The sequence below is a fragment of the Acinonyx jubatus genome, chromosome D1, assembly GCF_027475565.1.
Source record: "Acinonyx jubatus isolate Ajub_Pintada_27869175 chromosome D1, VMU_Ajub_asm_v1.0, whole genome shotgun sequence".
Taxonomy (NCBI): Eukaryota; Metazoa; Chordata; class Mammalia; order Carnivora; family Felidae; genus Acinonyx; species Acinonyx jubatus.
The window spans coordinates 91,983,225-91,999,994 of NC_069390.1; the positions used below are offsets into that span (position 1 = coordinate 91,983,225).

The following is a 16,770-nucleotide window of genomic DNA, read 5'->3' on the forward strand; positions in this document are numbered from 1 at the left end:
GACCGCTATGAAGTTTTGAGTTGGATAGATTAGAATTTGACTCAAGATTTTTGGAACCTACAAGCTGTGTGTGTTCCTCACTTTTAAAGTGGATATTTATAGGTCTAGTATACAAAGCTGTTGTGAGGAATAAAGAGGTAAAATTCTTTGTGCATTGCTTTGGATCCTTCATACGAGGGTAGTGGGTTGATACGGTGTTTGGTACACAGTAAGGGCTTAATACAGGGTTGCAATTAGCATTTTTCCCATGATGCTTTGCTATAATTAATAGCTTAAAAAGATGTAATCACAATGAAAAAAGGTAACCACAGGTCTTTAAAAGCCACATTAAGCATTACCAAGGGTGGTAAACAAACATTTCTTCTTCCTTTGGGAAGGGGGTCTCTGGAGCAGTGATCCTGAGGGAGTCTCTGTAACTACGTCACTGAGATTAGTCTCTTGTTATCCATGGGCATTTGGAAAGGATGCTGTCTCATCCCCGGAATTTGGACAAGAGACTTGCAGCAAAGCCACAATCAAAGATCAAGTTCTTCAGCGCAGCAAGATAAATTAGAGGTTTCGCTCCTCAAAGTAGAGAAGCAGAAGCAGAGGGTCTGAGCTCTGGGTTGTCACTTGCTTTTCATCGGGGCCAGTTGAGTCTCCATGAAAGAGATGGATGAGAGCCAGTGGAGAACAGCACTGTGACTCCAAGCAGAGGAGGGTGAGTGCCTGCCTGCCCTGGTCTGTCCTCTAGCAGAGTGGGTAAAAGCTCAAAGCCCAGGAGCCAGACCACCTGAGTTCACCTCCTGCTGTAACTTAGTAGCATCAGGACTTGTGCAAGTCACTTAGGTCCAGTGTCCTCATCTGTGAAATGGGGATACTCATAATGCCACACAACTTTTAGAACAGTGCCAGTAAATGTTCCCATTCTTTTCTTCTCCATGTCAGCCCCTTAAATTCCATGGTGTGTGGCTTCTCTCTTTGTCTCAGTGACTCTTCTTTTTCCCTTACAGACTCTCCTAGAGGAGAATGGCTACAGATAATGCCTCCTCTGTGACAGAGTTTATCCTCGCAGGCTTAACAGATGAGCCAGAACTCCAGATGCCCCTCTTCTTCCTGTTTCTAGGTTTCTACATGGTCACTGTGGTGGGGAACCTGGGCCTGATAACCCTGATTGGGCTGAATTCTCACCTTCATATTCCCATGTACTTTTTCCTCTTCAACTTGTCCTTCATAGATTTTAGTTTCTCTACTGCCATCATCCCCAAAATGCTAATGAGTTTTGTCTCCAAGAAGAACATCATTTCCTATGCAGGGTGTATGACTCAGCTCTTTTTCTTCTGCTTTTTTGTCTTTTCTGAATCCTACATCCTGTCAGCGATGGCATATGACCGCTATGTCGCCATCTGTAAACCACTGCTGTACACGGTCACTGTGTCTTCTCAGGTGTGTTTACTCCTTTTACTGGGTGTCTATGGGATGGGGATTTTGGGAGCTGTGGCCCATACAGGAAATATATTATTTCTGACATTTTGTTCTGACAACCTTGTTAATCACTATATGTGTGACATCCTTCCCCTCCTTGAGCTCTCTTGCAACAGCTCTTACATAAATGTACTAATTGTCTTTACTGTTGTGACCATTGGCATTGGGGTGCCCATTGTTGCCATTTTTATATCTTATGGTTTCATTATTTCTAGCATTTTCCACATTAGCTCCACTGAAGGCAGGTCCAAGGCCTTCAGTACCTGCAGTTCTCACATAATTGCAGTTTCTCTTTTCTTTGGATCAGGAGCTTTTATGTACCTCAAGCCACCTTCTATTTTACCCCTTGACCAGGGGAAAGTGTCTTCCTTGTTCTACACCATTGTTGTGCCAATGTTCAACCCATTAATCTACAGTCTGAGGAATAAGGATGTCAAAGTTGCCCTGAGGAAAACCGTGGGCAGAATAACCTTCTCTTGAAAAAAATATTAGAAATTTAGATAAGTGATCCAAGGATTTTTTTTTTATTTGGAGTGTTTTTATTACTATTGTTATGATTACTTTTTTCATTGAGGACTCTAAGCACCAGTGCTTTCTTTCTGTACTATATGGTAGAGGAAATTTTAACGTTTTTTTCCCCAATGGATTGATTCTCCCTTACCCTAATCCCCCAATTTTTCCTTCTTTATTTTATGAAAAATAATTGCTGCAATTACAGAGTACTCAACACTGAGTGGGGCTTAGGAATCATTCGATCTAGTGCCTTTTTATAATACATTGCACTTTGCAGAGTCAGAAATGTTTGTATGTTGCGCAAGAACATAAAACTATCTGGAACTGAAATCGTTGCTTGAATCCCGATCCAGTTTGTTTTTCCCTTTGCCATGTTTTCTTCCCTCATCTTTTTCTTGGAAGATTTCATTTCTCATGTTGGTTGACCTAGCACATTTAAATTATGAATATATTCACAGTAATTTCATGCTACTTTTCACAGGATAATTTTAATATATCACATTTTGCAAGAGAGTAGGAGGTGAAAAATTTTGTTGAGTTGGTCTTGGCAAAATGACAAGATCAGTGTTTGATGAATTTTGCAGTGTGTAAGTGGAAAGTATGTTAGATTTCAGAGAGAGGCAAGTATGGTGACCAATGACTTGGTGGGTGGAGCCCTACGGACATAGTTTAGTGAATTAAAACTTACAGAAGAGAGAAACTTATTTTTATGGGGTGTAAAGACGTGTGGTAGAGGAGTCATATATTATTTCAAGACTAACAGAGAAGGAATTTGGAGTCTTATTTCAAGGGTTACCTTGGCTGTGGTCCAAAATAACTGGGTGCTGCACTATCCAAAATGGTAGTCACTAGTGATATATGGTATTGAGCATTGAAACTGAGACATACTATAAGTGTGTAATGTAAAGTACATGTAATTGTACAATGTAATTGTAAAGTACACACTGGATCTTTGAAGGAGTAATATGAAAAACTGTAAAATAGCTCATTGCAACTTTTTATGTTGATTACATGTAGAAGTAACATTTTGGATATATTACATTAAATAAAATATATTATTAAAATAAATTTACCTGTTTAGCTTTTTTAAATGTGTCTACTAGGGGCTGAGAATTACAAATGTGGCTTAAATTATATTTTTAGTAAATGACACTGGTCTGGAGGATATAACAGAGCACCAGGTAGCTGTGTGGACACATTTAGTTATGAAGGCAGCACCAACCTGTTGCTTATTAGGAGAGGCAAGTGCTATTGAATTTTCAGTCATTGTAGATAGCCATCATATTCTAATAATGGGGCACATGGGGAAGGGATGGTGATCTCAGGATAAGTTCATAAATCCACAGTATTATGTAATGAGAAATATAGCATTATATAAAAAAATCAAAGGAACAATTTGTGTGTGTGTGTGCGTGTGTGTGTGTGTGTGTGCGTGTGTGCGTGTGTGTGTGTAAACTCACCATTAGTGGTAAGATTTCTTTGGGAAGTAATGAGAAGTGCCATGCTGGGGAAATATTTTTATTTATGAACTTTTCCTTAGGAAAGTTCTATTCCAGTGAGAAATAAGGGAAGTGTGGATAAATGTTTACTTTTGCCTTTTGATTCTGGTCAGTGTTGCTGCAAAGAAAATAAGAAACACGTGGGGAGAATTATACTTTAGATGAGACTAAATAGATACCTGAATTCAGGGAACCTAGAATTTAGGCATGGGGTGGTGTAATAGGTATGTATTGGGTATGTGGCACAATGTAGGTAATGAAAGAAAACAGAAACCTTCCTTTAAAATTTTTTGTAGTCTAACTTTCATATAGCAAAGTATGCAGATCTTAAGTGTATAGCTCATTGAATTTTTGCATATGTATATGTAACCACAGACTAGATAATGATGTAAAACATTTCCATCCACTTTAGAAGGCTTCCTTTTGCTCCTTTCCAGTAAATACTACCTGCCCTCAAATCCCACCCCCCTACCCAGAGTTTATCCACTCTGGTAGTTTATTATTATATAAATAATATAATTTATTATCATAGATTAGTTTTGCCTATGTTTGAACTTCACATAAACACATACTCTGTTGTTTCTGGCTTCTTTATCTCAGCATAATAATGACTGTGATACTCATCTATAGTGTTGCATATACAGATATATATACTTTTTATTGTTATGTGGTATTCCATTATGTGAATATACAACTATTTAGCCTGTTAATTGAACTGGTCAAGTTTCAGACCTATTGGTTTTGTTTTTTTTAATTTAATTTATTTTTTAAATTTACATCTAAGTTAGTTAGCATATAGTGCAACAATGATTTCAGAAGTAGATTCCTTAATGCCCCTTACCCATTTAGCCCATCCCCTCTCCCACAACTGCTCTAGCAACCCTGTTTGTTCTCCATATTTAAGAATCTTTTATGTTGTGTCCCCCTCCCTGTTTTTATGTTATTTTTTCTTCCCTTCCCTTATGTTCATCTGTTTTGTCTCTTAAAAGCCTCATATGAATGAAGTCATATGATACTTGTCTTTCTCTGACTGACTAATTTCACTTAGCATAATACCCTTTAGTTCCATCTGCGTAGTTGCAAATGGCAAGATTTCATTCTTTTTGATTGCTGAGTAATACTCCATTGTATATGTCTATCTATCTATCTATGTATCTATCTGTTTATCTATCTATCCCATATCTTCTTTATCCATTCATCCATCAATTTTAGCCCTATTGTTAATAAAGCTTCTACAAAAATTTTTAAACATGGATTTTTAAAGTTTATTTATTTATTTTGAGAGAGAGAGAGAGCGCGCAGGGGAGGGGCAAGAGAGAGAGGGAAAGAGAGAATCTCAAGCAGGCTCCATGTTGTCAGCGTGGAGCCCGACACAGGGCTTGATCCTACTAACTGTGAGATCATGACCTGAGCTGAAATCAGGAGTCAGATGCTCAAGACGGAGTCACCCAGGCACCCCTGAACATGCATTTTGATTGAAGTATGCAAACATTTCTTTTGGATATACACTTAGATGTGGATTTTCTGGATAATAGAGTAGGTCTATATTTAGCTTTTATAAATACTGCTAAAGTGTTTTAAAAAACATCTGAGTCAGTTGGCACTGCTGGCAACAATGTCTGAGAGTTCCAGTTGCTCCACATCCTTATTAACACTTAGTATTTGCATTTTACCCATTCTGGTGTGTGTAAGAAAATGCCTTTTAATTTTTATTTTCCTGATGTCAAGCACCTTTTAATACGTGTATTGGCTGTTTGGATATCTTAAAAAAATTTTTTTTAATGTTTATTTTTGAGAGAGGGAGAGAGAGAGCGAGCATGAGCAGCGGAGGGGCAGAGAGAGAGAGGGGGAGACACAGAATCTAAAGCAGGCTCCAGGCTCTGTGCTGACAGTGCAAAGCCCAATACAGGGCTTGAGACCATGAACCGTGAGATCATGACCTGAGCTGAAGTCAGATGCTTAATGGACTGAGCCACCCAGGCATCCCTGGATATCTTTTTCCATGAAGAAATTACCCAAATCTTTTGGTCATTTGAAAACTAGTGTTGTTAGCTGCTTTCCTATTGACTTGAAGGAATTAAAATTCTACATTTAAATACTTATATGTGTAAGTATGTAAATGTATGTGTACTATGTATATGTGCATGTACGAGTATTATGTCAGTAATACACACATATATAATGCATACATACATCTGTATGTCAATCTATCTCTCTATATCTCTCGTCTCCAAAACTATGCCTCGCTTATTCTAAATGATATCTTTTGATAGTGGATTTTTTTTTAAATTTTAATGTTTATTTTTGAGAGAGACAGAGCATGAGTGGGGGAGGGGCAGAGAGAGAGGTAGACACAGAACCTGAAGCAGGTTCCAGGCTCTGAGCTGTCAGCACAGAGACCGACATGGGGCTCAAACCCACTAACCCCCCAAGATCATGACCTGAGCTGAAGTTGGACGCTTAACTGACTGAGCCACCCAGGTGCCCCAATAGTGGATGTTCTTAATTTTGATGAAGTTTGATTTATCAGTTTTTCCTTTTATGGTTAGTTCTGTGTCCTGTTTAAGAGATAGTTTACTGTTCTTCTTGAGGTCAGAAGAAGAGTGATGTGAAAGGGTGTGAGTGAGAAAGAAGACATAATAGACCTGTGGCATCCTAGCCCTGTGAAAATTTTGGGTGTCCTGATCTTCTGGCTCCACCCCATAGAGACAGAATGTGAACTGGGTTTTAGGCTCTGAGCTGTCAGCACAGAGTCCAACACAGGGCTTGAACTCACAAACCCGTGAGATCGTGACCTGAGGCGAAGTGGGACACTTAACTGACTGAGCTACTCAGGTGTCCTCCCCCCCAATTTTTTTATGTTTATTTTATTTTTGGGAGAGGGGAGGGGCAGAGAGAGCCAGAGACACAGAATCTGAAGCAGGCTCTAAGTTCTGAGCTGTCAACACAGAGCCCAACGTGGGATTCAAAGTCAAGAGCCACCGGATCATTACCTGAGTCAAAGTCAGATGCTTAACCAACTAAGCCAACCAGGTGCCCCATGTTTTAACTTTTTAAGAAAGTGCCAGACTGTGTTCCAAAGTGGTTGTACCATTTTACACTTTCACCAGTAGTGTGTGAAATTTTCAGTCCTCCATATCCTCACTAACACTTGGCATGGCCCACTTTTTAACTGAAGACATTTTAGCAGGTGTATAGGGGTGTCTCATGGTAGTTTTAATGTTTATTTATTTATTTTTGAAAGAGAGATAGAGAGGAAGAGAGAGAGGGAGACAGAGCATCCCAAGCAGGATCTGTGCCGTCAGAGCAGATCCTGACCTGAGGCACACAGTGGTTTTAATTTTCATCTCCCTAGTAACTAATGATGATGAGTATCTTTCTATGTTATCATTTGTCATCCATATATCTTTTTGTGTGTGTGTGTGAAATGTCTATCCCACCTATTTGCCCATTTTAAAGTAGGCTGTTTATTTCTTGTTACTGAGATCTCAAGGGTCTTTATATATCCTGAATTCAAGTCCTTTACTAAATATGAGATTTTTAAATAGTCCATGGCTTATGTTTTCATTCTATTAACAGATCTTAATGTTGATGAAGTCCACCTCATCATTTTTTTCTTTTGTGAACTGTAGCTTTGTTGTCGTATTCAAGAACTTGTTGCTTAAAAAAAGATCATAAGGAATCCCCTCCCCCCCCTCCCCCCCCCGCCCCGCCAAATCATAAGGATTTTCTCCCGTATTTTATTCTGGAAGTTTTATGGGTTTTCACATTTGGGTCTATAGTCCGTGGAGTTATTTTTTATATACAGTTGAGTTGTGGATCAAAGTGGTTTTTTGGTGTGTGTGTGTTTTTGCACATCTGTGTCCAGCGACTGTTCTTTTACTTTTGTTAAAAATCAATTGTTTCTGTTTTTTACATTCTGTTCCCTTTGGCTGCTTGTCTATCTTGATGTCAATACCACACAGTTTCGATTACTGTAACTTTATAATAATTCTCAAAATGAGTCAGTATAAGTCCTCTAACTTCATTCACCTTTTTCAAAGTTATTTTGGTTTTTTAGGTCCTTTGAGTTTTCATATGAATGTTAGGATCAGTTTGTAAATTCCCACAAAACAACCTTCTGAGATTTTGATTGGAATTTTATTGAATCTGTGAATCTTTTTGGGAGAATTAACATTTGTTTTCCCTTTAGCAATAAATGGGAATGCCTACTTTCTTTTGTCTCTCCAACATAGTACATTCTCAAAAATTTCAATTTTTCCAACCTAAAAGATTAGACACAATTTTCAAGTATAGTTAGAATGAGCATTTCTCTACTAATGAGAAACATTAGAGGTATTTTCATATATTTAATGGCTGTTGGTATTACATCACACCTTCCTCACTTTTCTGCTGGATTTTGGTCTCAATTTTTAGAAGGACTACATATTATGCATATTAGCTTTTTGTTTGGGGTATAAGGTGCATACATTTTCCTCTCATTTTGTGATTTGGCTTTTCCTTATGATATAAAATTTAAAAATTCATGTTCTTAATCTTTTGTTTCATATATTTTAGTCATATTTAGAAATGCTTTCTTTCCTCTAGGGTTATAAAGAAATTCACTCTTTTTTTGTTTTTCAAAATGTTTGTATGATTTCATTTTTTTACATTTGGATGTCTGATCTTTTTACAAATTGTACCAGTATATGGTGTGAGGAATGGATCCAAATTTATCTTTTTCCATATGGCTATCCAGTTGTTCTATCGCCATTTATATAAAAAAAAAGTCCATCTTTTCCCTGCTGAGCTGAGCTGCTGCCTTAATTGCATACTAAGTTTCATAGGCAGTTGAGTTATTTCTGTGTTTTCTATTCTGTTCTATTTGTCTGCTAGTCTAGTCATGAGCCAATACCACACTGCTTTAATTATAGGAGCTTCATAATGTTTTCATATCTTGAATGTAATTTCCCACATATTGTTATTCTTTTTTAGGGTTTTCCTGGTTATTCATTTTTTAACCATAATGTTTTTAATCTATGAAGGTCCAAAAAGAAAACAAAACAAAACAACAGAACACAACACAAAACAAAACAAGCCTCAGGGCATGTTTAGTGATTGTATCCTAAACTTCTTATAAGTAAACTGAGGGAGAATTGACATCTTTGAATCTTGAGACTTCCAACATGAAGTATGGTATGTCTTCCTTTTTTCTTTTAGGTCTACTTTAGTATCTTTTAGGAGTGTTTCATAATTTTCCTCATCTATGTTTTTCACCTTTCTTATTAGATTTATGGTTGGGAATTTTATTGTATTTTATTTTTGCTGTATTTTTGCTGCTATCTTTCATTATATCTTCTGATTATTATTTGCATATATGAATTCTATTGAATTCTATGCTAATTTTATACTTTGCAATATAACTTATTTTTGTATAAGTTTTCCCATGGATTCTTTCAGGTTTTGCAAAATGTAATAAAATCTTCTATAAATAGAGATAATTTTACCTGTTTTCTTCTGGTTATTATGCCTCCTATCCCTTTCCCATTTATAACTGCATTTTCTAATACCGTTAATACAGTGTTAAGTAACAGTTGAGACTGTAGGCATCTCAGATTAACTTCTGCTTCTAATTAGGAAAGCCTCTAGAGTTTTCAAATTAAATTGTTGGCATTTTATATATTTATTTTATACATTTTATCATCTGAAAGAAGCATCTGTCAGAGGGCACCTGCTTGCCTTGGTAAACCATGTGACTCTTGATCTCAAAGTCCTGAGTTGAAGCCCCACATTGAGTGTAAAGCTTATTTAAAAAAAAAAAAAGACAGTATCCATCATTCCCTGATTCAAATAAGTATTTTAAAAGTATGAATAGGTATTGAACTTTGTCAACTTTTTTTCATTTTTTGGGATTTTATTTCCTCAAAATTTCATCTTACATATTTAATCTCTCCACCTCTACAGACTCTCCTATTTCTAAGCATATCCAAACCTGCTTAAAATTTTTTATTTAAAAATTTCCTTTGATCCTCTTTTTCTCTCCCCCCTTTTCTGTCCACAATTAGAAAAAGTAACAAGTGCTTCTTCTCCATAGTCACAATCTCAATGTTAATTTTTGGTTATGTTATACATGCAATTTCTTGCCCATGTCTCTTTCTGTACTCCAGGGTCAGAGGGTAACACCCTGTTCAGAGGCATTTGTATTGCAAAACCTGACTTTTCCATGTCAATGAGGACTTCATGTATGATTTTCAGAGCATCCTTGAACCCTGGGTTCAGTTCCTGTTTATGTGTCTTGATTACTGTCCTGAAATTTAGGTATGAGATCACCAGGAGGAAGGAGTCACTCTGTCTGACATGAATTTGAAGGTGTTATGTCTACTCCAATTTTTCAGTGGGTGAGAAGTTTCAGTTATGCAAGATGCATAGCTTAGATATCTGTTGTAAAACACAGCACTTCTAGTTAACTATACTGTATTGTACACTTACAAACTTGTAACAAGGGTAGATCTCGTGTTAAGTGACCTTACCACTGCCGCTCCCCCACCCCCCCCAACAAAAACAACAACTAAGAGACAGAAACAAGGAACATAATAAACTTCACTATATTCCATGTCATTTTGATGAGAAAGTATACAGCATTTTTAAAGAAAATAAATTTTAGAAAAAAATTGCACCATCATTTAATTAACACCATGTTTTAGAGGAAACTTTTTACAGCAACTGAGTATAATTGAGTTTCTATATTCTTTTTCAAATGCAGAAATTATGGAATTATGGAATAATTATTGAATAAAAGTATGAATCATTCATATAGTGAACTTATGCCTTAGCCAAAATAATAGAGAACAGTACTCTGATTCTTGGCCTTCAAAAGTGAGGTATCTTTAGAAAAATATCACGATGGTTATTTGTCATTCTTCCCTGCTGTGTCTTCATGGCATATTACGGTTTCCGCAGAACCAGTGGTAACACAGCATTTCCTTCTTTCTCTCCATGCACAGGCTTAAAGCCCTTTTGGGGAAGCTTCCATTTTTATTTGATAGCTTTGAAGATTTTTAGATAATTTTACTGAAAAAGGCACTGTGATGAGTGCTTTGCCATGTTGAGCGAGTTAGGACCCTAATCAATTGCCAGGTCCACAGATTGTATTACTGAAACCTGCCATCATTACAGAGGGATTCCCAGCTAGAGTCAACCCTTTACATGTCTCTGGAAAGAGGGGTTCCTGCTTCACATTCTTGGGGGTGTGTGTGTGAAATGCTGTGCAGAAGTAAAAAATGTGCTCTATTTGTGAAAACTACAGTTTCTTGTTTATTACAGAAACTCCTCCTAGGAGAATACCCGAGGAAACTTCTTTGGGTTTCCAGTCAGATCTCGATACAGATACATGCAAAAGAAATCCCCTTTTAAATATCATGTAAATGGCACTGTGACCATGGACAGATGATGTTTCCTTTCTTTGACTGGAGAGGAGAATCTGAGCCTGGCCTTGATCTGAAATCACGATCTTTGGTTCAGAATTGATTTCAGGATAATGCAACCTTTTATTTTCTCACCATTACAGGAAAAGTATGTATGCTTAGGGCACCCTTCTTCTTGTGCCACCCAAGCCATTTTCCCTCTATGAAGTGGGAGAGCAGAGACCGTAAAACTCTGTACTGCTGACACTATGCTGGACAAGGGAGGGTGGCTGTGTTGTAGCCTCCAAGTCTCTTTTTGTCCTTCTCTCTAACATGGGGATATGAAAACTAATTTGGTTCTGGGGTAGGGATGACTGAAGCAATGGAGGCAGAGATGATGTCTCTAGGTCTCTTTACAGTTCTCATTCCTTATTCAAGATAGGGTTCCTGAACCTGGGAAACTGTGGAACCTGTCTGAGATGCTGCTTCCCTGTCTTTGCTGGGAGGACTGGGTTCCCAGTGCATACCTTAGTCCAGCTTGGATTACTAGCCTCCTTGAGCTGCTGACTATGTTGGGATCTTTTTCAAACATGGGAGTATTTTTGTAAGCGTAGAAAGAGACAAGAGATAGGCATTCCCACTGTGCTCACCTTTCCTGTGTTAAAACTAGTCCTTCTGCCATTAGAGCAAAGAGAATTCTCATGTCTGAGCCATGGAATCTGTGTGGCTTAGAAAGAGGTTCTTCCCTCCTACCTTCAGAGATGACTTCTCCAAAGAGCATGGCTATGGGAAATGTGTCAACAGTGACTACTTTTTTTTTCCTGTTTGTTTCACAAATGGACAAGAGATCCATCCTATGCTCTTCTCCTTATTGTTACAGCATGGTCATTGTAACAGGGCTGAATTCTTTCCTTAACATCCTCATGAGCTTACCTTCTTAAACCTCTCCTGCTCCTTTGTCATTTCACTTAAAATGATAATGCAATTTATATCAGAGACCATCATCATTAACTTGAAATGCAACATTCCACTCTTCCCTTTTGATTTTCTGTTGTTTAGTGACTACTACTTGGTTGTTAGCTACTATTTTATTACTTGTGGCCTGGGGTCACTATGGGATGTGTCCCTCTGGTCTGTTCTCTGCTGCAGCACGGTTTGCATTAGGATAGATATTGGTGGTGTCATGGCCCAGTTAGTGGTAATGGTCAGTCTGTTTTTCTGCAACCACAACACCATCAAATTGCATGTGCTTCTCACCTCTTCTCACTAAACTCCTCTTTATCAGCACCTGTTTTTATTAATGGTTATTTATTCATTTACTTTGATAGAGATAGATGGGGGGAGAGGGAGAGAGAGAGAGAGAGAGAGAGAGAGAGAGAGAGAGAGAGAGAACGAACAAGCAGGGGAGGGGCAGAGAGAGAGGGAGAGAGAAAAATCCCAAGCAGGCTCTGTGCTGTCAGTGGCAGAGCCTGATGTGGGGCTTGATATCACAAACTGTGAAATCATGACCTGAGCCAAAATCAAGAGCCAGATGCTTAACAGACTGAGCCACGCAGGTGCCCCAGCACCTGTCTTATAAGCCGGTAGATTTTGTAGTCATAAGCATTATGACTGATAATCTTAGTCTGTTATATACTCATCTTAATCTGTTATATACTCATCAACTTCCATTTCCTCTCTTCTGACGCAGATATAAAAGCCGATTCTTTTTCCTTGGATCAGGGAAATGCTTGTACCTCAATCTATCTCCTGGGACCAGAAGCTACAGGAGTGATTCTCAAATTTAAACATGTATCTGAATTACTTGGAGGCGTTGTTGAAATGCAGATTCCAGGACCTACCCACGGAACTTCTGATTCAGTAGGTCTGGGATAGGACTCTAGAATTTTCATTCCTAAGGAGTTCCAAGGCGATGCTGCTACTGCTGCTCTGAGAACCAACCACTGAGAACCACTGGGCTACACTATTATCTTTTACAGCAAAGTAGCCATGCTGAACTATCTACTCAGTTCCTAGTTTTCTGACATGAAAACTCTGATATATTTCCATTGAGTTGGAGACATACTGATACATGACATACTGATATATCAAGGTGCATTTTTTTCAATTTTTTTTTCAGAATACATTCTGAATTCCAAACATTGCCCTTCTAACAAGTGATGGTTTTTAATTTTCCCTCAAATGTTTTTCTCTCCCCGTTTCCTTTGTTTGCATACTTCTTCCATAATCTTTATTTGGTTTCCTTCCCCTCCATCTTGGAGTGGGTTTCCCACAAGACCCTGAGATGAATATTCATGTGGAAGAGATTTGTTAGCAGGCATTCCCATGTAAATCCAGCTGAGAATGCAGAAATGAGACAGAAGAAGACTGAGAAAATGTGTGATATCAAGCAAACTCTGATGATGGGCAACCTTGGTCAAGGCTGTATGGAGTCCTTGAAGACATTGTGGGTCATGACTCAGAATCATCCTGAGCAGGGTCAGGCATCTGGAGTATTTATATCCTGACACATATCAGTCTTGGGTTCAGGGGTACTCCAAGGATTTAACTTTCCTGGCACTCTGGGCTCTCCTGTGCAAGGGAAGCTCTGTCATCCTGAGTGTAGTTCTCTGGCAAATAAAAGCAGGTGCTAGCTGTTGGGAGTTAGTGAAGGCATACTTGAAGCTGGCACGCATCACAATGAGAACAGGATCTGAGAGGATGTGGGTGAAGCACTAACAAGTATTTAGTACACCTCCCAACTGGCAGAGGTATTTCTATGTTATTGATGTGACATTAAGCAGGGAAACGTTGCATCTGAATTGGCCATTTGTCATTTCTCTCCTGAGCTTTCTTCCTTTGGGAAATATTTTCTGCTCTTGATAGATAATCATGAACAGAATCCATAACACAGCATCTTTGTCTTTATCCTTAAACTCGATGTGAGTGAAATTTTGGTTTTGCTCATTGTGAATAAATGATTCCCTCTTATAATGGAGGGGAAGGAGTATTTTTGCTGTTAGTGGCATCCTCACTTCTGTCCATATTCTTCCCAGGTACTTAAAGCTGGAGCCACTGATTCCTTCTCACTTACCCTGGTATTCCTGTTCTGACAAAAACTGGCAGTTCTCCAGTAGCCCTCAACCTCCTGGAAGATATTGGCAACGTCTTGCTCTCCTGGCTAGTGTCCCTGAACATGCTTTGGAAACAGAGGCATATTCCAACATTCCATTATTTCTGACCATTTAGGCCTCATTTTTAGGGCTTCATATCTGCCTATGCTGGATATTTTCATTTTGCTCCTGTATGTCTATTCTCTATGCTTATCCAGCCTGCTGTCTTCCTAGGTGTCTAACTGATATGGATCACATTAGCAGACTTTCTTGCTCTCTCTCATTAGCAAGCAGTGTGGGAAAGAAGAGTGAGGACAAAGTGTGTATTCCTCTGGCCTCCTTTCTGTGGGAGCGCTATGGGTTGCATCCATCTACCAAGAGTCACACTGAGGTCAAGTGGCTCTTCTTACACAGCTCACTCTCCTTGTCGCTAATTCAGACCTGGAAATGTTAATAATGCCCAACTTATAGTCCTGGGTGCTGCACAGTCTCTTCTGGTTTTCCTATATTCCATGCGTACTTTGGAAATAGTTCCTGTTGTCTCTACCTAACCAAATTGCATGGGCTTGCTCTTCCCTTCACATCTTGTGGGCTCAGAGGGTCTAGTTGATGGGCTATAGAATTAGTTTTTTAAAACCTCATCTGGTCATCCCTAATCCACTCCACCAGCCCACAGGACAGAGTCACAAAGGAAAGCCAAAGCAGTAACACATCTTTCTGTCCCTCTTTCTTCACACAAATGATGGCAGAGTCGCGTGCCCTGTCCCTTCTCTGAATTCAGGAATATTACTGCATATAGGAAGTGCTGATGAATTGTTCCAAAGCAGTGTCCACACTCTCTTTTCTTGAAGTTACATGTGGTTTGTAAAAGCAGCCTCCTCAAATAGCTCCCATTTTGCTTATTTACCTAAAGTTTGCATAGAATAACATGGGTCCAGGGAAATGGCTGGGCTGAAGGGGAAATAATCTTTGAGAAGTTGTAGTCCTCACAGTTTCGAGTTACTTTTTCAAGATGATTTGAAAAATAAACATTTCAACAGTGAGACAGTTCTGAGCTATATTTATGGAACTTGGGAAGAGAGAATTTAACATATAACTATGCGCATATGTGAGATATGTAATTATATGTTTATTCACAAGAGAGAACCTGGTTTGAGTAGTTGATTCCTCCTCTCTGTAAATGCCCAGTTCTCTCTGGTCCAAAGCAGATGATTCCTCTAAAATGGGTATCTATCTTTCCATGGCCTAGGAGAGTAAAGAATGGGAAGAATCCTTTTCCTTTTTCCATATTCCTGCTCTTCTCTTCCATAAGGAAGTGGAGTGGATCGTTACAGTTGAAATGGGGAGACAGAACTGGGAATGACTGGCTAGTTCCTTTAGGTCTCCCTGTTTTGGACTGCACTGTCCTCTGGACCAATACTTGTCTCCTCTTCCCTAGTAGGGAAAGGCTGATGTATGTTTCCTCTGTGCCTGGATTCATCAAACCTTTTTGGGGAATGCAGTGAGGGAAGGAGAGAATCCCATTGTGACTATGGAGCTAAGCTATATCCTTCAGCTATATCCTTGATCTTTTTTTCAGAGGTTCCTACGTCTCATGTCTCAATCAGTTCTCTACTGAAAGAGCATGGAGTAGAATAAGGGATTATCAACCTTAACAATGCAACAATCTCCTTTCTATACACTCAGTGATTCAGCCCATACCATCACTTGCCTTTGCCCAAATATACAGGGCTTCCAGGTTTTTGTTTTTCTGAGTTGGTCTGCCTGCACTGCTCTCCTCTACCCTCTGCTGTTAACCTATGTATTATTCATGACTTGTTGCAATGTATTTCTAATATGTTATAAACCTAATAACACATTTTCTTAGTAACAGTATGATAGTAACATATAATGGGGCATGATTTTTGAATGAAAATTTAAAGTAAAATAAATTAAAGATATGGCTATTAATCTGTTACAAAAGCAAAAACATGTATACTAAAACATATAATTACTTTTGCATCAAAAACCAACTCTCTAATTTTAAAAAATGGGCAATGAACTACTTCCTGAACTGATTACCTAAAGAAACTGAATAAAGAAGGCCCATGAAAAATAGATATCTATGAATATATATCTATGAATAATACAAAATGAACCTTATGATATTAACCACTTAAAATATAAATGTATGTTATGTGTAAAATATTCATTTAACTAACAATAGTGTCATTAGCTTTGGTAACCATAAACAAGAATTTGGAGATGCACTGATGGCCTTTATTATTTTATAAATTTGACTAGAAAATCTGGAAGTAATACACACACTCAAGAGACACCTCTGTAGTATGTGAGCCATGCTTATATTTCTTCCATTTTCATTACAACAGCATAACCTAGCATATTCTTTTATGAAACACCTATTGTCATAAGATGAAATGGGTAAATAGTTGTGTGTTGACACAATGGAATAATACACAGAAACAAATCTCAAAGTATTACCCTACAACAACATATGTGAATCCATTCACTGACATAATGATGAGCAAAATAAACCAAAAAACAAACCACATTAAGTTCAAGAAAAAGCAAACGCAACTTAGAAAGACAGAAATCAGAATATGGTAATATCTTGGGCTGCGGGGGGTCGGGGGTGCTCTTGACTGGAGAGCAGCATGAGGGAACTTTCTGGGATGCCAAACATGATCTATATCTTTACCTGAGTAGTGATTACAAATTGTGTTGAACTTAAGGTCTCTGCACTCTATGTATGATATACATAATATAAGGTGAAGAAAAGCATATGTGTTAGGAACAGACTCTTAAGTATGGAGAACAAAC

General features: G+C 38.3%; 1 protein-coding gene across 1 annotated transcript; it reads left to right on the plus strand.

Annotated features, from left to right (window-relative positions):
* The first annotated feature begins 948 nt into the window (after window positions 1–948).
* On the plus strand, window positions 949–1,944 carry LOC106976611 (olfactory receptor 8B12-like). The gene has a single exon (XM_015074035.2). It carries the CDS (start codon window positions 1,009–1,011, stop codon window positions 1,942–1,944), a length of 936 nt encoding a protein of 311 aa, XP_014929521.1. The 5' UTR covers window positions 949–1,008.
* Window positions 1,945–16,770: the final 14,826 nt, after the last annotated feature.